This window comes from Petaurus breviceps, unplaced genomic scaffold (assembly GCF_028583685.1).
Source record: "Petaurus breviceps papuanus isolate PSGF00001 unplaced genomic scaffold, PetGlider_PUasm1.0 91041, whole genome shotgun sequence".
NCBI classification, from domain to species: domain Eukaryota; kingdom Metazoa; phylum Chordata; class Mammalia; order Diprotodontia; family Petauridae; genus Petaurus; species Petaurus breviceps.
In genome coordinates, this window is record NW_027187400.1 from 25,491,249 (window position 1) to 25,515,945 (window position 24,697).

General features: G+C 46.0%; 1 protein-coding gene across 1 annotated transcript in view; it reads right to left on the minus strand.

Moving 5' to 3' along the window:
* Positions 1 to 701: 701 nt before the first annotated feature.
* H6PD (hexose-6-phosphate dehydrogenase/glucose 1-dehydrogenase) overlaps positions 702 to 24,697 on the minus strand; it is a 63,575-nt gene continuing 39,579 nt past the window's right edge. The window contains 2 exon segments of the mRNA XM_069079168.1: positions 702 to 11,005; positions 12,968 to 13,237. Coding sequence (XP_068935269.1) covers positions 9,642 to 11,005; positions 12,968 to 13,237 — 1,634 coding nt within the window. The 3' untranslated portion in view covers positions 702 to 9,641.

Below are 24,697 nucleotides of genomic sequence, written 5' to 3' on the forward strand. Positions count from 1 at the left end.
TACTGTGATCACTATATCAATTCTTTCTCCCTCTGTTGGTCATTACTCAGATAGTCTCCTCCAATCCTTCCTTAAGTTCCTTTACTTCCTCACAGGATTATATCTTCTCAATACCTAGTGCTACTCTACCGTCCCTTGGAGATACTCTGTTTATTTTGAATGCAGATGTTTCCATCATTGTAATTCCAGTCCTAAATTGTTATCATACCAAATCTCAAGGCTATCCATAAATTCAAGTTTTCCCTTGTGTTGGGGGCCAAACCTTGTACAACCTATTAGATTCCCCATATTTTGTGTGCTTGTATCAAGACTTCAGAGACCGTGGTGTTTAATTGCTGGCCTTCTGGGACATGGTCTCCTTTAAATTACTTGTCCTCTCCTCTGCTACTTTTTTCCTCCTTTGTGTAACATGCAATTCTTAATGGTATCAGACTTCAAAAATCTATGTGGGAGGGTCTTCCTGCCCCTTCCCTTTTCATTTTAAATCTTTCTCTTTAAATTTTTTTTAAATTTTCAGTTTCAAATTTCCTCCCTCCCCTACCCATTGATAAGGCAAGATACCTGAGTTTAAATTTTTCTTGACTATAGGTGGAAAACTGAGATGATAATCTGTCCTGAGCTTCCCTCCTCCCACAATACCCACAAGAGAAATGAGGAATTTACGTCACTGATGCCAAACACTTTCCATAGAAACACAAAACTTTTTGGCAAAATATCTTTATTGCTTAAAAAATATACATTTTTACACTGAACATATGAAAATGCAATTTTAATTTTTTTCTCTAGAAATGTGTCTTACAGCATATAAGATCTTTGAATTTCCAGTGTTTTCTCCAGACCTAACAAACCCCAATGATAGGTCCCTTGGCACCTCTCTCTAAACAAGAAAACAAAGCTAACTCTTGTTGCCATGACACTGAACAGACTGCGTGGGTCCAACCTGAAAGGGGCAGGCTATAAGCTGGGGGAGGGTGAAGAAGTGCTGATCCAGGGTGTCCCAAAAGTCTGTGTGCAGATTAAGCTTTTAAGCCTTAAGTGACAAGTGATCAGGGACTTTGGGGGACTCCCTAGATAGCCTGACCCATTGGGAAAAGTGCCCACTGGTCCTACTCCAGACTTGGGAAGGCATTGGTTTAGATCCCATACTCTACTTTCTCTCACCCCACAACCTAGTCAAACCCTACATCTTGAGTAATTTGGCACTTGGCGGGCAGAGTGTTATTAGTATAATACATTATAGGAGCTACAAGGCAGCAGGTCTTGGTTTTGTGGTGCTTTTCTTCTTCAATTCTTAGTACTCGGCAACAGCCATGATACTGAAGAAAGGTTTCTCTCTTCCCCCACCAATCTTGACTCTTCTTAGATCAGAAATGTTGCTTCTTCCACACCAATTTAAGAGGTAAATGAACTTCAGGCCACTACCATAAGGCCCTCGTGACTATTCTAGCACCCTTCTGTTTTTAAATCTCACAGAGAATTTGAGAGGATGGACTCCAGTGGCCCTCTCACAACGGAAATGTTATTTTTAACTGGTTTCTTAGTTACAGAACTACAGTTTGGAGAATTTATACATGAGACAACTGTTACTTATAAGGTATAGATCCATGTGGGGATAGTTAAAGACCAAAGAATTATAAATTCATGAATGATTCTCTGTTTACACTTCTGTTCTCATAGCTACTGGATAATTTACAAAATAAACCTTATACAGGCAGCAGTTTATGAATGTAGGAGTACATTTTAATAAGTTCCTATATTTCCTACCCAGGAGTCAGACTGAGGAAATATGTGTTTTTATGTGCCAAAGTTGTGATCCAAGCAGAAGGCCTTAATTAGTTAACTCTGGAAATATACGTGCAGAGAAGAGCACAAGTAGAAAATTAATTATCCTTTTCTGCTTCTGGTTGGGGGAGGGGGTCACACACATATGTACATATGTACACAGACATGCCCTGCTTTACAAAACAGATGTGCTGCTGAAAATTTCAATGGAGTGACTTATTTTCCCATTGGACTTAGCAATAATTTGTTACTATTATAATAAGAGATGTGTTTCCCCTTGTTGAGAATGCTAGCTATTTGCTTCTTGCTGGCCACTAGCCCCAATCCAGCAGCAAGGAGATGTCATCAAAGAATGAAATGTGTGCTTTTGTACATATGTGTATACATATTTTTATGGACACATATATTTTATGTGTGTATGTATATATTATGGTGAAGTCATTTTTTCAAGAGCCAACAATAACTCTGTTCCCTATGTTTCTAATTCCATAATGGCACATTTTCATAGGGTAGGTTACTAAAAAATGAGGGAGACCCATACACAGAGGTGGGGGTGCAGGGAGGCAGAAAATGGAAGTCACAAGGACAAAGAGGGCTAAAAGACTGGGATCTCAAGAATCTTACATATGGGGAAGGTCAAGTGGTCAAGAAGACCAAGGAGAGATCAAATGGATTGCCCAAGATCACAGAGCTAACAAGTGCTAGAGAGAGTGTCTGAACCCAGGATTCCTGAATTTCACGATTTCAGACAACCACCACTGTCCACACCCATACCTACCTACCCACCTACCCACACACAAACACACACTACACTGGTAAAGGAAACTCCAAGATCCAGGTCAAAGCTTTGAAACACGGGGCAACTAGATGGCACAGTGGATACAGTACCGGCCCTAGCATCAGGAAGGCCTGACTTCAAATCCGACCCCAGACACTAGATGTGTGACACTAGGCAAGCCAGCCACCCCTCAAGGGGCCATGAACAGGCAGTCACACAGAACCAATGAGGAAACCCAAAGAACAGAAAGAAAGTTCGTCACCAGGGAAAAGCAGCATACAAAAAGGTGGGTTGGTCACGCAGGGATGACGGGTGGGTAGGATGAGTGATCTCCTTGCTCCATCCTCCATCATAATATCCAGAGAAAGTAAGGAAGGTCACTAGCACCTTGGGTGGGTGACCCCACTGTGTTGAGGAGCTGATAGGAAGAGGGGATCATGCAGGATGGTGAATCACAGGTGGGTTTCCCTCTGCCTCATTGGAAGGAACTGTAAAATTACACATCTATTGAGACACACAGCACAGGGATTAAATTTGTCCTACTTGGCAGGACAACTTTGAGAGGAACATATTGAGTTTATTATATACTAAAAAAAAGTAGGCTGTACAGAACAGAGATTCCCAGTTTCCCATAAATAAGCAAACACACAAAACAAAACAAACAAAAAAGCCCAAAGACAAAAACTTGTCCACTCTGGACCAAACAGCCCAACTAGGAGGGATGGGTGGCAGGTGGGGATAAGGAGATTTAAGTTGAACGTTCTGCCAATGTTGGCTCCCCCAAAGTGGAATGGCGGCTCCTTTGGGAGGGAAGAGGCAAGGTTCTCTTCCCTGCTTTGGAGGTCTCCAAGCAGAGGCTGAATTCCTAGTTGGCAATGTCATAATAGGGATTCTTTCAGTATCTGCTGGACTACACAGGGTCTGATTCAGTGACTAGTTATTTTGGGGAGTGGGTCTGGATAGCAGAGGGAGAACTTGCTCATGTTTACAGGAACCAATCTGGTTTTTTCAAGACAACTCTTCTATTTGATATTTTCAGGTCTGCTGTAAGCTTGCCTGCCTCTCCTGAGATCTTTTATCAGGTTACCAGTTTAGGCAACAGGTTTAATCAGGTTCTGATAAGACCCCTGTAGTCTTTTCCAAGTCCTGAAAAGGCAGGAGGAAATTACCTTAGGGACCACAGAGATGTCATCAGAATGAAGAATTAGTTCCTAAATGTCCTAAGAGCATAACACACTGCAGTCTCTGCCACCATGTGGCTATCTGCTGCATCCATTAGGTGCCAGGCTTAACATGGGAAGGGCACCAAAATGCCCAAAGGGGACAAATCCAGCAGCTGTTTCATTTCCACAAAGGGCCAGGGGCAATAGGAAGACTGACAGGACAAGATGCAGGCAAGAAGAAGGACAGCCCTTGAATATTACAGGGGCAGCAGTGTAACTGCTGAAAGCCCCATGCAAAGCATGATGGGGGATTTCTGGAGCATCCTGGAAGAGTCATGTTGGCTCCTTGGGACTGTCCCCAAGAACAGATGGATACATGTTTACTTAGAAAAGACAGCACCTTTTTGGCCAATCCAAGGACTTGCCAGGGTTTGGAGACATCCATTCTCAAAGTCATCTCTTGGCTAATTTTTTTTCAATAGGCTGGTTATGCCTTTTTAATTCTAAAGCAGGGACCCTATGAAAAGATGCCCATAACTTCCCATCAGTCAACAAGTATTTATTAAGCAGTTAAGCATGGGCCAGGCACTGTGCTGGGAAAACATAAAAGCAAAACTTCCACCATGTTCCTTGCTAACTCCATTCCAATGGATTACCACCTTAAGGTAGTGGTACCATATGCAATCGTTTTCCATCTTATTTTTCTGTTTCTCTACTGGTTGGTTTCAACTTACGTAGGATCACAGATTTAGAGCAGAAAGTCATACTAAAGGTCACCTACCAACTAAAATCCCACCTTCTATGGGAAGCCTTCCACAACCCCTCTTAATGCTGGTGGCTTTTCTCTGCTGGTTATTTCCAATCACGCTGTTTATATCTTGTTTGTACATGTTTGCTTGTTATCTCCCCCATTAGACTGTGAATCTTTTAAGAACAGGGAATGTTTTCCTCCCCCCTTTTAGAAATCCATCCCTTAGCACAGTGTCTGGCATACAGTAGGCTTTTAATAAATACTAACTGACTGACTGCCCACCCAACTGTCCCAGACACTAGGAAACTACCAATCAGTCAATCAACAAACATTTATTATCTCCTCTATTTGAGTACAGGGGATTTAAAGACACCTCCCCCCAAAAACACCCTGAGTTGTGAAGAGGTTTACCATATCTACCTCCCTCTGCCTCCTCAGCTATCTCACCATATGAGCCTTCATCTATCTCCATTTGTGGCTACCTCTGAATCCCTCCCAGACCCAACAGAATTCAGCTTGGAACAGCACGGAAAGTCCCTTGGTTCTTGCCACACTGCAGCAAACAGTCATGTCGTTCTGCCTTTTATGCCCATAGTCTTACAGATGCTAATCACTTCACCCAGCCTGAGAGGTGGCATAGGTTGGGAGACAGATTCTCCCTTTGTTTTCTGATAGGACATGGATTTGGGGCAGAATTCAACTCCAGGCACCCACCCTGCTAGGCACAGGAGGATGACATAATAAGAAGCACAGGGCTGGGCTTTCCAGCTTCTAGGGCAGCCAGCCCTCTCTCCAATGCCCCATGGTGCCTCCCTTCTCTCTTCTTCTTCACAAGAGAAACCATTTGCTGGGGTCAAGAAAGCAGGTTAGAAGAGATCTGGTGAGACCTCAGGTTTCCCTGTCAAGGTGTGAGCTAGGCAGGATCCTTGCATTACAGATTTAAAGCTGGAAGAAGCCTTGAAAAGCACCTAGCCAGACCCCTAATTTAACAGACTGAAAACAATTTTTACAAATTTTAAATAATTTTTAAAATTAAAGCAATTATTTAAAAGCTAGGGCTGAATAAAAGACGTAATTTGGCCACCATCACAGACCTGGCTATTAAGTATCAGAGGCAGAATCAGGGATTCGAAATCAGGTCTCCTGACTCAAAAATCCAGTGGGTAGAGGGATAGAGAGAGGGACATCAAAATGTAAGGTACCATCCATCTGATGGTCCAAGTGCCTTGTCAGTGGGGAATATGCCTTGTTTAGATTTTTCAACTGTCCCACCCTCTTCTGTATAAGAGACTGTATTCCCTAGCTGGCTGGGGTCAGAAGCAAAATCTGTGGTCACAGAGCAGAGCAGTTGGGGATGAGGGGGCTGGGGTGGGGGAGCCAAAAATCTGGGCCTCTATTAAGATTAGCCTGAGAACAATTAAGAGCTCAGATAGGTCAACTAGAGGATCAGTGTCTTAGAAAACTATCACCAAGCCCCTTTGAAATGAGAAAGTCAGCTAGCTGCCTGCTTTTCAGGGCAGAGTTAAAACCTGGGAGTGGACAAGGGGACCTGGCTTTGAACACCAATGTGGGGTGGGGCCCATTTTCCCCAGGTGACTGCCATCCATCCCTGTGCCTGTATGGCCTCCAGCAGAAAGCCACACGAGGGTCCCCAGTCCAGCCCAGCCAAGATGAAGCCCCTTTGCTGGGGAGCTGGCACAGGACTGGAAGGTTTGGATTTCATTATAACTTGGAAGTGAGAAAGGAAAAGGGAAGAGATGTGTATGTGCGAAAATTAAAAGTATGTAGGATTTCAGACAGAAAGGGGCCTTATTGGTCATCCAGTCATAGGACCTTAGAGGTAGGGCAAGAAATTCCCTTTACTAAGATAGGCAAGAAGAAGCAGGGTTATATACAGTGGGAAAACCACTGGAGGTGAAGGCCCTGGGTTCAAATCTACCCATGTGACCTTGAACAAGTCACCCTGACCTCTCTCTGGGTCTGTTTCCTCATCTGTAAAACAAGAGGGCTCTAACTTCTACCCCTACGTCTATGAAATATTCTCTCATTTATTATTATGACAATTGTTGTGCACAATTTGAATCCAATCCAGCAAACATTTATTTAAAACCTACTATGTGCAAGGTGCTATGCTAACTATTAGAGATGCAATTCATAAAAGGAAAGGTAATCCTTCCAATTCCAGATCCAACTCCCTCATTTTTATGGAGAAGGAAACTGAGGCACGGGGATGTGGGCACATGGGAGGATAAACAGTTTCTTTCAAAGAAGTTTCTCCTTGGATTTCTAAAGCTGCTCAGCTCCAGCAATGAGACGGTAGAGTTTTGGGGGTTTTTTGTTTTTTAATCTCCCCTCCCCACCCCAGATGTACAATAGATAACCTCGGACATGTTAGGACAATGAACCAAGTCTTGAGACAAGAAATTCTACTGGTTGAATGAGAATGGGCAGTGTGAGGCTGGGCTCCATTCACGGTGACTCACAAGTCCTCTGACATGTTGACATCAACAGCAAGCTTGCCCCCAAGCCTGGTCTCGGTCTCGTAGGCATTTCAGAGCTTCTCTGGTGTTGCAAGGCTCAGAAAGGAATTCTGACTCGCACCAGGCCTGCTCTGAGCCAAGGGAGCTGAACAATCTGGCTTCAACGAGTGGAGAAAGAAAAATCAGCCCGGGAGGAAGAAGCCTGGATTTGGAGCCAGGGGAGCTGGGTTCAGATCCCAGCAGTACCTCTCACTACCTGGGTGACCTTGGGCAAGTGACCTCAACTCCTGTGGCCTCAGTTTCCTGATCTGAAAAATGAGGGGGTTGGACCCAGTGACCTCTGAGGTCCCTTCCGATCTCAGATCAGGGGTCTCTGGAAATGTGACCACCTGTGCTATCCGGGAGAATGCAAACTATACTCATTGCAGTTTCTGATTCGGGCTAGAAAGTCTGGAAATCAATTGTGGTGCACCAGCACCACCAAGTGGCCACCCCAGGACTTGGCGGCCTATTTAGGGCTGTCTCAAAGTGAAATGGGTGGGGGAGCCCTGGAGCCGAGGATGAGCCACCCCTGGTTAGGGGTGTTTTGGGGGGCTCTTCCTGTCCAGCTGTGGGGCTGGCCCAGATTGACTTCCAGATTTGAGGGTCTGTGCCTGCACAGCCAGCATCCTAGACCATCACGGCTGGAAGGAGACTGACATTTTCTGGTCCTCCTCCATATCCCAGCTAAAACCAAAAAGCATAGGAGGGAACGGGGAAGGACAATTAGCAAGCCTAGAAACTGAGATCCTGTGTCAAGGCTACTCATATCTTGATCTGAAATAAAGAGTCTGCACTGATTAGGTCCACAGTGGAAGGGGGAGTGGGAAATTAAATTAGAAAAAGAGGAACCTATCTATCACACCAGGGTACCTGGCTCAGCCAGCTCGTCCATGCCCTAATCAAGGAACCAAGGTCTTGTGAATGATTAGGCTAGATGGCAGTGTAAATAAACAGTATCCGCTCATGAATCTGGCTGTGACATCACCCCCAGGGCACCCCTCTTCTCCCCCTCCCTGAAACTTCTATATTATACGTGTGTATGTATTCTCTCCACCAGGCATTTCAAAGCTTCTTTGGTCTTGCAGTGCTCAGAAAGGAACTCTAAATGTGTATACATATATAGAGATACACATATGTATCTCTATATACCTATATATGTGCACATATACATACATATAAACATATATATATATATATGTCTATGCTTGTTGAGTGACATTCTATCCACTATGGCCCACAACCTCTATGTGAAGGAAAGAGGATCAAAAAAAACATTTTGTTTTCAATGTTAGACTCCCTTGGAGATGACTGAAGACAACCCTGAGACTTTATGAAGCCATGGCCCAGAATTCCTGGTCCATTATATAAGCATCCCAGACCTTTTCTTCCCCCCAAGTGAAATATTCACCAGGAGAAGGCACGTTGAGGGTGATACTGCAAGGCTGAGTGACGGCAGGTGGCCTGGCTGCTGGTCCCATGGCCTTCCTCTGGTCCAGGCCATCCAAGTAAAGGCTGGAGTGTGGCTGCTCCTTTTGGATGAGAGAGAGACCACCCAACCCAAGAGCTCCTGGCTGACAGAGTGGGGCCACAGGGAAGTAAGGCTTGTGAGCATCATTTCCTAGTTTTTTCAGTCCTCTTGCCCATGAGGTGGAGCCTGCTCTGTTTGGACCTGGAGTGAGGACAACTTGGACCCCAAACCAGCTTGAGCTTAGCTAAGTGAGCCTGAGCAGGTGTCTTGGACTCTGGGCTTCAGATTCCTTGACTGTAAAATGGTAATAATAAGAATAGCACCTACTTCACAGGGTTTTCATAAAGTACTCTGTTGACCTTCAAGGTCGATAGAAACATGAGGTATTGTTAGGCTGACCACAAGTGGCTTTCTCCATTCCTGTTTTAGCATTTCACGACAGGAATTCTGTTCTAGCCAAGGCAGCTGACTTAACCGCCCCCTTCCCACTGACAGAGAGCTGTCTTCTGGCTTCTGGACCGACCCGTACCATTTCTCAGGCCTAGCGTTCTCCCCAACTCCTCTCTGTCAGTTTTCCCAAGGCCAATGTGAAACACTCACCGCCTCCAGGAAGCCAGCCCTGCTTAGTCCCACCCCACTCTGAGGGCCACTTTCCTTGGCATCCTGCTGGCTCGATGGGGTCACATTATCTCATTCTAAGCATGGCAGTTTGTCTTTTTCACAGAAGGCAGAAGAAAACAGTTTCATGCTTCCATCTCCAGGCCCTGGAAGGTCTGGGTGGTTTCCTGCTCATAGTAGTCATTGAATTAATCTTTTGAATCAGAGTTTCACAGACTCTCAGGGTTGGAAGGGACCACAGTAGTTGCACATCATAGGTTTAGAGCTGGAGGGGGCCTGAGAGATCAGTTAGTCCAACCCCCCACATCTTACAGAAACTGAGGCCCAGGGAAGTCTGATGACTTCCCCAAGACCACACAGTAGTGTATTGGTGCCAGGATTTGAACTTGTATCATCTGACTTCAAATCCAGTCTTTTTAACTGCTCCTCATCTTCATAGGTATTACCTGCTCCTCTCCCTGCCCTTCTGGGGCCTGTCGGAATGTGCGGCCATTGGGCACCGAGTTCTCTGGTGGGCAAGGAGGACAGAGGATGGAGGCAGGTGAGTGGACGGGCACCATCAGCCCAGAAAGGCATCATAATCCATGTACCAGACGAGCTGGCCGGAAGTAGGGAGGACCCCGGAGATGGGCCACTTCCTGGGTTCGTGGCCCACCCGGCTCACCTGGAGGGCAATGTCCCTCTTCCTCTTGCCCATCACAAGGACGGCCACTTTCTTGGCTCGGTTAATGAGGGACAGGCTGAGGCTCATGCGCTGGTGAGGCTTGGCAGGGCTCTCGGTGAACACCACTGGCTTCTCCCCTTCTAGGCCACTGGGTGAGTGAGGAAAGAGCGAGGCTGTGTGACCGTCAGTGCCGACACCCAGTAGCACCAGGTCAAAGCTGCTGTTGGTCACGAGGGCAGAGATCTCCTTGGCGTAGAGCTCGGCGCCCTGGTCCTCCTCCACGCACAGCCTGCGGTGCAGGTGGACGGGCATGGGGTGGATGTTGCAGTAAGGCACACGGATGTGCTGCAACAGGTGGGTGTGTAGGCTCTGGAAGTTGGACTCAGGGTCGGTGAGCGGGACACACCGCTCATCCACCAGCCACAGGTGGGTATGGCCCCAAGGGAAGCTGTAGTGCCTCGTGGCCAGCCTCTGAAAGAGGGCCACAGGGCTGGCGCCCCCCGAAAGGGCCAGGTGGAACTCCCCAGAGCGCCTCACGGCTCGCTCGGCCGCCACCTCAATGTCGGACGCCAGCCGGGCGATCAGCTCCTCTGGCCAGCCTGAGACCAGAGGGCTCTCCCGGAACTTGGCCCTGAGGACACCAAAGTCTCTCGGCAGCACGCCGGGGCCGGGGCCAGACACCAGCTGTTCCACCTCCCGCTGCACAAAGACCACCTGGCTGCCCTGCTGCTCAAAATCCAGCAGGCACTCATTGCTGGCCCCTCCAGGGTACAGCCGGGGCACCTCCTGAGCAATGCTGTCCAGCAGCGGGGTCCACACGTCCCAGGAGGCCAGCAGGCTCTCTGTCGTGATGAAAAAATCCTTCCGCTGGTGCAAGATGTGGGAGATCAGAACAGCATAAGCATCCCTCTCCTGGCGGGGGCGGTAGGCATGGAAATCAGCCAGCTGTTGACCAAAGAGGGGGAGTGTGGGCATTTCCTGGATCTCCTGCCAGCTCGCAGGCGGCAGCAAGGGCTTAAATAGGTTCTTGCTGACCAGCACTGCAGGGCTGACCAGAATGCCATGCCCGATATAGAAAATGATCTGTCTAGGCTGGCACTGGCTCCTTCCAGAGTCCCGGTGGCCCTCGCTCTGGGCACAGTATGCCCGGTTCTTGAATACGATCCGGACATAGCCCACCCTCTCATCCAGGGCTTTCCCTGACATCAGGATGAAGGGCACGCCCTCCCAGCGCAGGTTGTTGATCTGAAGGAGGACTCCTAGAACGACAAGGGGAGAGAATCTTGTACAAGGGCACGTGGGATCATCTCAGGAGGGTTTCAGGGTCTTGGCAGCCAGTTAGTCCAACCCTCTTGTGAACAGGGAGGGATGCCCCTGACCACACACCCAACAAGCAGTCCACGGGACTCTGTTTAAAGCTTCCAGGGACTGGCAAAGTCTCCCTCCTCACTTCTGCCCCAGCTTCCTTCAAGTCTCAGTTAAGATCTCACCTTCCACAAGAGGCATTCCCTCTGCTGGCCACCTCCAATTTATCCTGCATGTGAGTCTGTACAGAGGCATCCAATGTTGTCTCTCCTAGGTTGTAAGCTACATGAGGGCAGGGATTGTCTATGTCTTTCTCTGTATCCCCAGAGCTTCTGTCATCAAACCTATATTGGTCCTAAACTCTGACCTCCACCCATTCCCCCTAACTCTGCCCTCTGCGGCCAGGCAGAGAACACAAGGCTCGTTTTAAGGGCAGGCTTTTTGTGTGTGGTTGTTTCTCCCATTAAGCTTCCAGGAGGTAGGAGCTATCTTGCCCACTTGTATACACATTCCCAGCAGCAGGGAGCCTGGCACTTAGCAGCATATATAAATGTCAGCTATAATAATAGCTGACATTTATATATTGGGGCAGCTAGGTGGCACAGTGGATAGAGTGCTGGGCCTGAAGTCAGGAAGACTCACCCCAAGTTCAAATCCTGTCTCAGACACTCACTAGCTGTGTGACCCTGGGCAACTTACTTCATCCTCTTTGCCTCAGTTTCCACATCTGTAAAATGTGCTGGAGAAGGAAATGACAAACCACTCCAGTGTCTTTGCCAAGAAAACCCTAAATGGAGTCACAACCAAAGCTGATCAACAACGTGGCATTAGTGTCAGAGGTGGGATCTGAACCCAGGACTCTCTTGACATCAAGTCAGAGTCCCATCTTGGGTCACAGAATCATAGAACAGAGCTAAAAGGGGTTGCTATCTGGTGCTGAAGGATCAACACCCAGAGAACTGACTTGCCGAAGGCCATTCAGTGGGAAAGAATGGATTTCTTCCCCACTGTGCCATGATGGTTTCTTAGTACTTGCCTGAGGTAGACACAGAGGGTTGTGGGGTAGGGGGAGGAAGGTGGTTTGCACATAGGATAGCTGGCCACTGGTATTCTGGACTATAAAGGTCAATGTGCTGGTCACTAGACACCAGGGGGTGGCCTGGCCTCCTTGGCCAGCTCATGCCCCACTAACCAGCCATAGTCTGACCAGAGAAGGCTGAGAAGGTTCTACCACCCATAGTCATCCAACCAAAGAGATGCCTGCCACCCCACTGCACTAACCCCTGGGGATTGAGAAGGTGCCTGGTCACCAGGTCCAGGCCCCAGAAGGATATGCAGCTGGTCTCAGCCCAGCCTCATCAGGCCCTCATCGGGAAGACTGCCATCAAGGATGTTCATTGCCCAGGAAAAAGCCAACTAGTAAACCGGGCTCTCTATCTAGGTCAGCCATAAAGGCATCCCAGAGGAATTTCACACATCCTACAGAGTCCTCATGAAAATCCCCCGTGGTCATCACTGCCAGTCATATTGGAACAGCCTCTGGACTGAGAAGCCAGAGCCACAGAGCTGGAAAATACCTTCAGGGCCAAAGCAGTGGATTCAGAGAAACATGCGAAGACTTATATGGACTGACTCAGGATGATGAGTCTTCCTGCCTCCAGGCCCAGCACTCGATCCTCTGTGCCATCTGGGTTCAAATTCTCATCACTTCTACCTAGATGGCCTTGAGAAAATCTCTTAACTTCCCTGGGCCTCAGTTTTTTTATTTGTAAAGTGAAATAGCCTCTAAGGTCCCTCCCACCTTGGCATCAATGCTATCTGTGACTTGTCCAATGACTTAGGGACAGCTGGTATCAGAGGCAGCATTTGAATCCAGGTCCCTCGGCTCCTGGTCCAGGCCCAGCCAGGGAACCTACCTGCGAAGGTCGGTGTCAGGCTCACATACCCGGCAGGCTTCTGCAGCTCCTTCTGGACCTGCCCATTGTATGCCTGGTACTGCCCCAGGACAGCGTTCCCTTTCTCCAGGCTCCGAAGTTCCCGTAGGGTCCGAAGTTTGCAACGAAGCAGCTCCTCCGGGTCACTAAGGTTCTGGGGCAACTCCATGGCCACATACATCAGGATCTCGGTCAGGTGGTTCTGGATAACGTCCCGTATGACTCCATACTCTTCATAAAAGCTGGTGCGGCCTGGGGGAAGGAAAAGGGATGGAGGGGAGTCTGTGGGGCCCAGGAAGATGAAGAGGAGTCAGTGGGGCCTGGGAGGGTGGAGGGGAATCAGCGGGGCCCAGAAGGATGGAGGGAGGACTGGGTCTGATGAGGACAGGGAGGGACCTGGTCAAGCCTCAGTGGCTCTCAACCACCCACTGAGTCAAGTTCAAACACATTAACCTGGTATTTAAGACTCTCCACAATATAACATCAAGTTATTTTTTTCAGCATTTACCCCCACCCCGACTCTGAATCTTAAACTCCTGCTTTCCCACCTCCTGCTTTTGTTCATTCAGGTGCCTGAGTTTAAAATGGTCCCTCTTTCACCTGCTAGATTTCTTTTTGCCACTCAAAAGCCAGCCCCTCCTGGAAAGCCTCTGAACACTTCCCCCCCATGGTGATGACCGTCACCCTTGAATCTTACATGGTTTCCTACCTCTTTTATGTGTTATCGCCTACTAGACAGTGAGCTTCTAGAGGACAGACCTATGCTCATTTAAATTGTGTGTCTTCTCGCCTCCAGCATAGCACACTGTATAGAGTTATAATGCTGCTAATAATAATTGATAAAAGGTAACATTTATATAGCACTTATTATGTGCCAGACAGGGCAGCTGGGTGGATCAGTGGACAGAGCCCTGGGCCTGAAGTCATGAAGACCTAAGTTCAAATCTGGCCTCAGACGCTTACAGCCGTGTGACCCTGGACAAGTCACTTCACCCTGTCTGCCTCAGTTTCCTGATCTGTAAAATGAGCTGGAAAAGGAAATGGCAAATTCATTATGATATCTTTGCCAAGAAAACCCCAAATGGGGTCTGTAATGGGAATGCAAATTTGGAAGATCTTCCCTGCCCCTAGGCTAAAGTGCACCTGAAGCCTGGGGTGGGAGGCTTGTTTTTCAGTAGATACTTCTTGATTGGCCAGTGAGTCAATAAGGTTGTTACATTCTCTGAGCCAGGAGAAGGCTATATAAGCCCTGATGTGTAGCTTTGTTTTGGGACTCACTTTGAGAAGTGTTCTGTGATTTGATCTGAATTCTGGGAAGCCGTTGTTGAGAGTTCCCCCGCTTTGAAAAACCCAGATGCTGATTTGGTATGGATGTAATGGTTGGACAGTTTGGAAATCTGTCTACTTGATCTGTTTCTGTCTTGATAATTCTGCCTGTATACTTTGAAGTTCGGGGTGCTGACCTTTTCCCCTGAACAAGGTAAACGATATATGTCTGACTGATTAAAGTAAGCTTGTTAACCCATTTTGAGTTGCTTTCCTTTATCAAAGCAGATCCAAGAACCTGTGGTAGCAGCAAACCCTGAGGACGCCGGGGTGCTTGCTGCTACAGGGTCAGACATGACTGAAAAAGAACTGACCAACAACACACACCTGGAACTGTGCTAATGTAACACGGTAGAAATGACCAAGATCTGTTATTGGGAGAGACCCGATTTGAATCCCTCTGCCTACACCTACTAGCTGTGTGACCCTGGGAAAGTCATTTTAGCCTCAGTCTCCTCATCTGTAAATTGGGGGTGATAACTATCCTCAGGGTTTTCGTGGGGCTCAAATGAAATAATATAGATAAAAATGCTTTGGAAGCCACAGAACCATGTAGAAACTATTATTATAGAAACTATGTAAAACTGTTAATTTTACTATGATTACAGATGGGAGAAGGAGCTCAAGCAGAAGTCCAGGGGCATACCTGGGCATGGCAAGACTTAGCATGACATCAAAAAGTTAAGAACCCCCACTCAGCAGCAGCCCTCTGATCTGTCCCCTCCTCTCCATTCAGAGTCTGGGCCAGGGGTGGGGAGCCTGAGGCCTCGAGGCCACACGTGGCCCTCTAGGTCCTCAAGTGTGGCCCTTTGAATCCAAACTTCACAGAACATTTGGATTCAGTCAAAGGGCCACACTTGAGGAGCTAGAGGGCCACGTGTGGCCTCGAGGCTGCAGGTTCCCCACCCCTGGCCTGGACCCTGGTTCAAGGTTTCATCATTGTTCCTAACTTGTCCCACTTGGCTTTGTTCCTCCATCTCTCCCCAAGCTGCCAAAGTGATATTCCTAAAACACCAGATCTGGCCTTGTGTCCTCCCCTACTTAGGCACCCCTAATCAAAAGTCTTCATTGTTGGTCTACTGTCTGTAGGATGGAATACAAAATCCTCGGCCTGGCATGGAAAGCCCCCTGGAAGTTGTCTCCCACCTCCCCTTCTAAGCTCATTTCATATTACCCTACTTCCCACTTTCCACCCCAGTAAAATCGGTCCTCTGGACTCCAGTTCCCTGTCCGCCCCTTTCCACCTCCCCTCTCCATGTCCTTGCACAAGTGGATGCCTGGGCCTAGAAGGCCATCTTTTCCCTCACTTTCACCTTATAGAATTTTTTGGGCTGCTTTCTACACAGGGACTCTCCTTACCCCCCTGATCCTTCCCCCACACACCGAGGTATTGGTAAATCTCTTCCTATTAAAATTTCTTAGTCTGTACATTGCATCCATTTATGTTTGTGTTATCTCCCTGGTAGATCTTAAGCTTCCTGAGGGCAGGCACTGTTTCCCCTTTTGTCTTTATCTTCACCTCCTAGCCTAGTGCCTGGCACATAGTAGGGAATTAAGAAATACTATTAAGACTCATGATGGAAAATGCTTTCCACAGAAAAAGAGCTATGGAGTTTGAATGCAGACTGAAGCATGTCATTTGCTCTCTCTATATATTTTTTTGTTTCTTCTTTCTTATGGTTTTTCCCTTTCTTATGGTTCTAATTCTTCTTTATAGCATGACTAATTTGAAAATACATTTAATATAAATGTATATGTAGAGCCTATATCACATAGCAAGCCATCTTGGGGAAGGGGGAGAAGAAGGAGGGGAAGAAAAGTTAGAACTCAAAATCTTATGGAAGTGAATATTAAAAACTAAAAATAAATATTTTTTTTAAAAGAAATACTCTTGAGTTAAATTTGTTGAACTGAATGTAAGCAGTGCTAAGGTACCATCTCATACCCATCAGATTGTTTAAGATGACAGAAAATGAAAATGACGAATATCATTATATTATGGGTGGAGCTGTGAACTGGTGGGGCCATCTTGGAAAGCAATATGGCGACCATGCCCCCAAAAGCTATTAAAATAGTGCTTACCCTTTGACCCAGCTATCTCTAGTTTACATCTCAAAGAGATCAGAGGAAGAGGAGAAGGACTTATGTGTACAAAAGTATTTATAGTGGCTCCTTTTGTGGGACCAAGAATTGAAAACTGAGGGGCTACCCATCAACTGGGGAATGACTGAACAAGCTGTGGTCTATGAGGAAGGAAGCATAAATAACAATCATTGCTGACATTTATAGAGCATTTTAAGGTTTTCAACACATTCTGCATACTTTTCACTAGGAGTCAGAAAGACCTGAGTTCAAGTCCTACCTCAGAAACTTAGCAGCTACATATAAGAGAAGTCAATTAACTTAGTTTCCTCATCTGCAAAACGAGGGGTTGGATTCAATGGTCTCTAGGGTCCTCTCAGGCCCTAGTTAAATCTATGGTCCTACTATGCTCATTGTCCTCACAACGAATCTGGAAGGTTTGAGAGGTTAGAGAGGTTACTGTACTCATTTTGCCCAGTAAGGCCACTATGGCTAATATAATAATAATAATAATAATTAGTCAATAAACATTTATTTAGCCTTTACCATGTGTCAGGCTAGAGACACAAAAAGAGGCAAGTCCCTTGCCCTCAGGGAGCTTACAATCTACAGAGGAAGAAAACATTCAAAGCAATCTATGTCACAATAAACAGGAAATAATGAACAAAGGGAAAGAAGTGGCATTAGTAGGGGATGGGGACGGTGGAGTTTGAGTTAGGACATAAAGGAAACCTGGGAAGTCAGTAGTCAGAGAGGAGGAGGGACAATCAGTCAATAAACATTTATCAAGTGCCAGACACTGTGCTAAGGGCTGTCAGAGAAAATGCCTAGAGCTAAGAGATGGGGTGTGTATTTTTATTGTGTTGCTTTTCAGTCACATCCAACTCTTAGTGGCCCCTTTTTGGGGGTTTTCTTGGCAAAGACACTGGAGTGGTTCACCGTTTCCTTCTCCAGCTCATTTTCAGATTAGGAAACTGAGGCAAACAAAGTGAAGTGACTTGCCCAGGGTCACACAGCTAGGAAGTGTCTGAGGCTGGATTTGAATGCAGGAAGATAAGTCTTCCTGACTTCAGGACAATACTCTATCTATTGTGCCACCTAGTTGCTTTTGTATAATAGGTGCTTAAAAAATGTTTGTTGATTGATTTATTGATTACCCCTCAGTCCAATCTGGGACCTTTCAGAAAGAAATCACCTGTTTTGTAACCAGGGAGTACATGTTCAAATCCTTTCTCTACAATCTATGCCTTGGTGACTTCGGGCAAGTTGCTTAGTCTCTGGGCCTCAGTTTCCTCATCTGTCAAATAAGGGGATCGGCCTCGATGGCCTCCTAAGTCCCTTTCAGGTCTGCATTGATAATTCTGTCACTTTCCCTACATCTTTGCCTCACACATCTGGTCTCGCATCCAGAAGAGGTTTCCAAACAAGTCCCATCTGCTCTCCCTGAAGTCACCTGCTGGGATCTTTTTAAAAATAGAGGAAAGCAAAGATCCACAGAGAAGATCCCTCCTGCAGGGAGGGGGTTGGGCTCTCCTACTGCCCCCCCCCCAGTCTAACAGGTCTGGCAACTGGTCTCGGCTGACTGGTGCTTCCTTGCTTGCAGGAGGCACAGAAGATGGGAGTGAGGGTGGGGGGAAGCTAGGTCTCCTGACCCCTCCTACTGACCCTGCCCACAAACCCATGCTGAGGGCTGATGGCACAGCTGACCCACATCTGGGTTGCACCTGGCCCTCTGACCAGCAACCTCCCTGTATGGGCAGCTCAGGCCCCTCCCTCCCCTTCCCCACCAAACAAAGCCTTCCAAAGAGGAGACAAGGGCAAAGGCAACATTCATCTCCACATCCATCTTCCCTGACAGGAGATGCCAGCTGCTTAGGAAAATAATTAGGAAATTATTAGGAATAATAAAAACTCACATTTCTAGAGTGCCATAAGGATTATAAAGGGCTAAACCTCATAATGACCCTATGAATGAAGCATCTGAAACATCACTATCTTCATTTTGCAGATGAGGAAACTGAGGCCCATGGAGGTGAGGTTACAGAATCCTAGTCCAACCTCCTCATTTTACAAATGAGGAACTCTTGACTAAGAGTTTGAGTAATTCAATTCCTAATCTGGCATACTAATCACTGTACCACACTCTGCAAAGTGTTTCTCATCAATTACCTTATTCAAACCTCACAATGATCCTGTGAAGTATGCATTATCCCATTAGTGTTTGTTATCCCAGTTTTATGGATGAAGAAATCAAAGTTGGAGGAGGTTGATTGACTTATCCATGATCATACAAGTGCCAGAGTCAGGATATGGACTAAGAATCATAATCTCCAGGAATAAGGAGGTGATAGGGCCTCTGCCATCTACCCTGACCAGATGACAGCCGGAATATTTTGGTCAGGTCTGGGCATGACATTTTAGGAAGGAAAGTGAAAGTTTAGGAGGGGGAGGGGGTGCAACCAGAATGTGGAAGGGCCTCAAATCTGTACCATGTGAGGATGGAACTGGGGAGATTCAGCCCAGACATTAGAAGACTGAACCAAGGATCTGCTAGCTGTTATCAAGTATCTAAAAGCTTGTCACCTAGAAGAGGGAGGAGTGTTACTCTGTTTAGCCTCAGAAGACAGAGCTCGCAGGGCAATGGCATAAGAAGTTGCAGAAAGAGGGGCGGCCAGGTAGCACAGTGAGTAAGAGCACTGGCTCCAGTGTCAGACTGACCTGGAGATCGAATCCCGGGCTCAGACACTTAGCACCCACCCAGAAACACCTGGCCGTGTAACCTTGAGCAAGTTACTTAAACCCAATTGCTTAGGGGCGGCCAGGTGGTTCAGCGAGTAAGAGCACCGGCTCCAGTGTTGGGATGACCTGAAGATCAAATCCCGGACTCAGACACTCAGCACCACACCCAGAAATAATAACCTTGAGCAAGTTACTTAACCCCAATTGCTTAAAAAAAAAAAAAAAGTTGCAGAAAGGCAAATTTAGGCATGATGTAATGAAAATTGTTCTAATCTGAACTGCCCCAAAATGGAAGGAGCTGCCTTGGGAGGCAGTGAGAGCCCCTCACCAGAGAGCTTAAGGCAAAGTCCGGATGGCCCTTGTTGGGTAGATCATAGAGGGGTTTCTAGAGGTCTCCAACCCATTACTAAATCAGTAAACAATTATTAAGTATTTACTCACTAGGTACTAGGCCCTAGACAAAGGCAACATAGTCTCTGCCCTCAAGAAGTTTACATTCTAATTAGGAAGACAAAATGTTGTTCAGTCATTTCAGCCAAGTCTGACTGTTGACCCCATCTGGGGTTTTCTTGGCAAAAATACAGGAATGGTTTACCATTTCCTTTTCTAGCTCATATTATAGATGAGGAAACTGAGGCAAACAGGGTTAAGTAACTTGCCCTGGGTCACACAGTTACTAAGTATCTGAGGCCAGATATGAATTCAGATGTGTCTTCCTGACTCCTGGCCCAGTACTTGGTGCACTATAAACAAATACAAAATGAATAAGGGGGAGGGGGTTGGAGGGAGGGATAGAAGGAGGCTCTAGGAGAACCAGACACCACTCCATGCATAAGGTAATGCTTGAGCTGAGTCTCGGAGGAAACCAGTGATTCCAAGAGGTAGAGGTGGGGAGAGAATAATCCAGGCATAGGGGAGAGCCAGTACAAAAGCAGAGAGGTGGGAAATGAAGGATTTCAAGGAGGTTGATCGGGCTGGACCACAGAGACTATGTAAGGGGATAAAGGGTAGAAAGGTAGGGTGGGGTGTGATAGTAATGGCAATTAAAGATTCCCCTGTATTGGCTTGGTTTTCAAACTGATTGTGTTAAAACCCAGAGTTTGTTAATCCCACCTGTGGGATGGGCTTGTTGATGTGAAAAGAAAGTCCTGAAGTGGGAGGAGCTGGTGACGTAGATTTGGAGAGACAAGAGAGAGGCGGAAGACCTTTTTGGAAGCAGCACCTCGTGGAGAGAGAGAGACTAAGAGAATTGCTGGTGGCCGCTTTGAATTGCCCTGGACTTTTGAGACCTGCCCCCTGAGCTGCCAAGGACTGAGGAGACATGGCTGTTTTGCTGGTACTTTGTCTGTCTGTTTTGATGTTATTTTGCCAGATTTGTCCACTGGTGAAAGACTGTCCTGTTGAAGAAGTCCTGGAACCTGGCATTTGGTTAAGAAGGCCTGAGACTGTCCTGCAGACAGAGAGTGAATACTGTCCACTGGTGAGGGACAGTACTGAGAGTGAATACTGTCCACTGGTGAAAGACAGTCCTTTTGTTGAAGAAGTCCTGGAACCTGGCTGTTCGCTAAGAAGCCCTGAGACTGTCCTGCAGACAGAATGAATACTGTCCACTGGTGAAAGACAGTGCTGTTGTTGCAGGGGTCTGGGAGCCTTTCTGTTGGTTCAGAAGCCCTGAAGAAGGATTTTCTTGTTGTATGTTTACAGAAATCCTGGGAGAGGGCTTTGCTAATGTGTTCAGGGGTTCTAGGACTGTTCTACAGACAGAGGATAAATTCATGAAGGGACTGGCAATGTATCTTATGGCCTTGCTAAGCCTTGTCTCCCCCGGAACTAAGATTGCTGAGAACTTGCCTCGTGTCAAGATGAAGAAAAGACCTCCATTTGGGTATTAAGTGCTGTGTTTAAACTTGATGTAACTCTGGGGTAGATTCAATTGTGATCTAGGGGTGGGGAACTTTTGACCTTATTGTGCTCTGTGATTGACAAATGAAGGTACTTCACCTATGTTTGGAAACTAATCTCCATTTGAGAAGAGGGGCTTTGTGGTGGACTTAATTAAGGTATAGCCTAGGGGTGGAGAAGTATTTAGAACAGAGACTTTGTAATTGATTGAATGATTGGAAGGTCCTGGGGTGGGGTAGTCCTTGGAGATTATTTAATCACACTTAGTAAAAGCTGTATTTTGAATGATGTCATGTTTTGACCTTCTCTGTTCTGGGTTTGTCACTGAATAAAATAGAGAGCACCTATGCTGGTATTTTGAACCTGGGAAGTTGCCTTTGCTTGGTATTATATTACATGGGGCCAGATGGTGAAGAGTCAGTCCATCAGTCAATAAACTTTTATTAAGCACCTACTATGTGCCACGGTGTACTCTGGGGATACAGAAAGAGGCAAAAGGAGATAACAAGTAAAGAAAATGTAAAACTAATCTAGATAGAGGAAAATAGGAGATATTTAACATAAGGAAGAATTAAGATGGGTTGGGGAAGGCTTCCTGCAGAGGGTGGATTTTAGTTAGGACTTAAAGGAAGCCAGGAAGAGTTTTAAATGCCAAATAGAGGAGTTTGTCATGAATCCAAGGTTGAAGAGGGAGCCACTGGAGTTCACTGAGGGGCTGAGGGGACCTAGTCAGACTTGTGCCTTAAGAGAATACCTTAGATGTTCATCAACTGGGGAATGGCTGAATAAGTTGTGATATATGATGTGCTATAAGAAATGATAGGCAGGATGGGCAGAAAAACCTAGAAAGATTCATATGAACTGATGCAGAGTGAAATGAGCAGAACCAGAAGAATATTATACACAGTGACAGCTACATTGTGTTATGATCAACTATAAATGACTTAGCTCTTCTCAGCAATACAATGATCCAAGACAATTCTGAAGGACTCATAATGGAAAATACTATCCACCTCCAGAGAAAGAACCAATGGGATCTGAATGCAGATTGAAGCATATTATTTTCACTTTTTTCCCATGGTTTTTAAAAAATCTGTATCTTCTTTTACAACATGACTAATATGGAAATATGTTTTAGATGACTGCACATATATAACCCATATATAATTGTTTACTGTCTCAGGGAGCAGAGAAGGAGAAAATTTGGAACTCAACATTTTTTATAAATGAATGTTAAAAAATGTCTTTTCGTGTAATTGGAAAAAAATAAAACACTATTTTAAAAAATCCCTTAGACAGTTGTATGGAGGATGAACTGGAAAGGGGAGAAAGGAGGGACTTGAGCTAGAAAAGTTAATTGCAGGTAAGCACCAACATACTGCCATAGGTCAGGCAAGGTTGTTAAGGGCCTGAACCAAGATGGTAGCTGGATGAGAAAGGGATAGCATCAAGAGAAGTTGTGGAACTATGAAAGACAAGATACGGCAGGTAACTGACTAGAGGCAGCCAGAAGACACTTTGGGTAGAGCGTGGAACCTAGAGTCCACTGAGTTCAAATCCAGCCTCAGATACTTCCTAGCTGTGTGACCCTGGGCAAGTCACTTCACTGCTGTCTGCCTCAGTTTCCTGATCTGTAAAATGGGGATAATAACAGCACCTATCTCCCAGGGCAGCTCCTTTGAAAGCCTCAAATCACCTCCACACACTGGTGAGACTGTACAGCAGGATCCACCTCAGTGGAGCCTTTAAGCGACTAAAGGTTGACTGCACTAAGACTTTTGGGACACCCTGTATAATAAGACAAATATGTTGAGACTAGAGGAATCATACATAGATCTTGAACTGGAAGGAACCTTAGAGGTCTTCTAACCCAATGGTTTCCAACTCAAATCAAAAGAGACCCCTTCTGGCCAGCATTTTTACTTAGAAAATCACAAATTAACGTTATCTATGTTGTATAGTATTTTTATGTATTTGTAGTTCTAAAGAAGTAAAGGGTTTGGCACCTTTGAAAATCCAGCCCACTCATTTAACAGATGAGGAAACCAAGGCTCAGAGAGATTAGATGACTTGCCCAAAGTCATTCATTATGTAGCAAAGCCAAGATTTGAACTCAGCATCTTAGGACTCTCCTCACTGAACCATGATGCCTCTCCTTCGAGGACGGCCCCAGGAACAGCCTGTGGTTACTTCTTAAGGACCAATCTAGCTTTGTATGGAGAAGTATAACCCAACAGCTCAGCCATTTGGTTATGAAATCTCTGGCCATGGAAACCCACAAAGCAAAGAAAAAGTACAAAATGGCCCTCGCTCCTGAGTGACACTCTTCCATTCCTACAGTGATGATGGCTAACTTACAGAAAAAGGAGCCAAGGGCAGATGCTAAGAATCATGCTGCTTTTGGACTGTTTATAAGCATGAACTTATCTGTCAGTACTCGAAATATGAGAACATTGTCCCTTGACCAATATGGTGACAAGAGATGTAGCACAGTACAGCAAATGAAGGCACATTTATTAAATGCTTACTATCCTCTTCTGTAAAACAAGCTGGAGAAGGAAATGGCAAACCACTCCAGTATCTTTCCCGAGAAAACCCCAAATGGGGTCACAAAGAGTTGAACAAGCCTGAAAACAACCAGGCTTACAAAAGCAAGCAAGCAAGACAATCCCTGCCCTCAAAGAGATTCTACTCTAATGGGGAAAGACAATATACAAGGAGATATTAAAAAGCGGTGTGGGAAGGTACACATACTTCAACATGGTTTGGTAATAGCCAGGAAGTTGAAAGAACCTCGAATTTGGAGTCAGAGGACCTGGGTGCAAATCCCAGCTCTGTTTCATACTAACCAGTATGACCTATAGCAAATGATGCACCCTCTCTAGGTCTCAGTTTCCTCATCTGTAAATTGAAAGGGTCAGCCTCCAAGATCACTCTCTTTTAGCTCCAGAGTCCTATAAACTCAATCCTATCAGTTCTGATGTTTTTGTGGGTATGTGCTATAAATAAAACCAGAAGATAAAATGTCAGGTCAGAAAAGGAAGTGAGCCAATTCCACTAAGAGTAAGAATGAAGGGTAAGTGAAGGATCAATAATTGTGCACCCATGCAAGGACAAGAGACCCAGAAGGCTGTGAGCACATTTGGAGGACCCCTCGGGAAGAATTTATGGGAGGAGATAGAGAAGACTCAGTCAGGCTTGATTGGATCTCAATCCATATCATTGGAAGGAATACTCATGTTGCTAAGAACACAGATCCATAGAAGTATGGAAATATTCTGCCATCTTGGTTCAGAAAGGCAGGAACCAACTCTTGCCATTGCCACTTTCCAAACAGGGAGAATAGGTCACCAGAGGTCACAAAGTAGCAGGGGAGAAAAAAAGAAATCTGCTATGCAGAAATGCCACCATTGGGCATATGCCCAAAGAGAGCAAAGCCAGGCCCTATGTTTGCCAAAATATTCTCTGCAGCACTTTTTGTGCTAACTAAGCTCTGGAAACAAACCGGAAGTCTATTGATTGAACAACGGCTGAACAAACTGTGATATGTAAATGGAATGGAAAATTATTGTCCCATCAGAAAGATGGAGCAATGAAAAGAGTAGGGAATTTGGGATCAAAGGACCTGAGTTCAAGTCACTATGGGATCTTGGAAAAATTGTG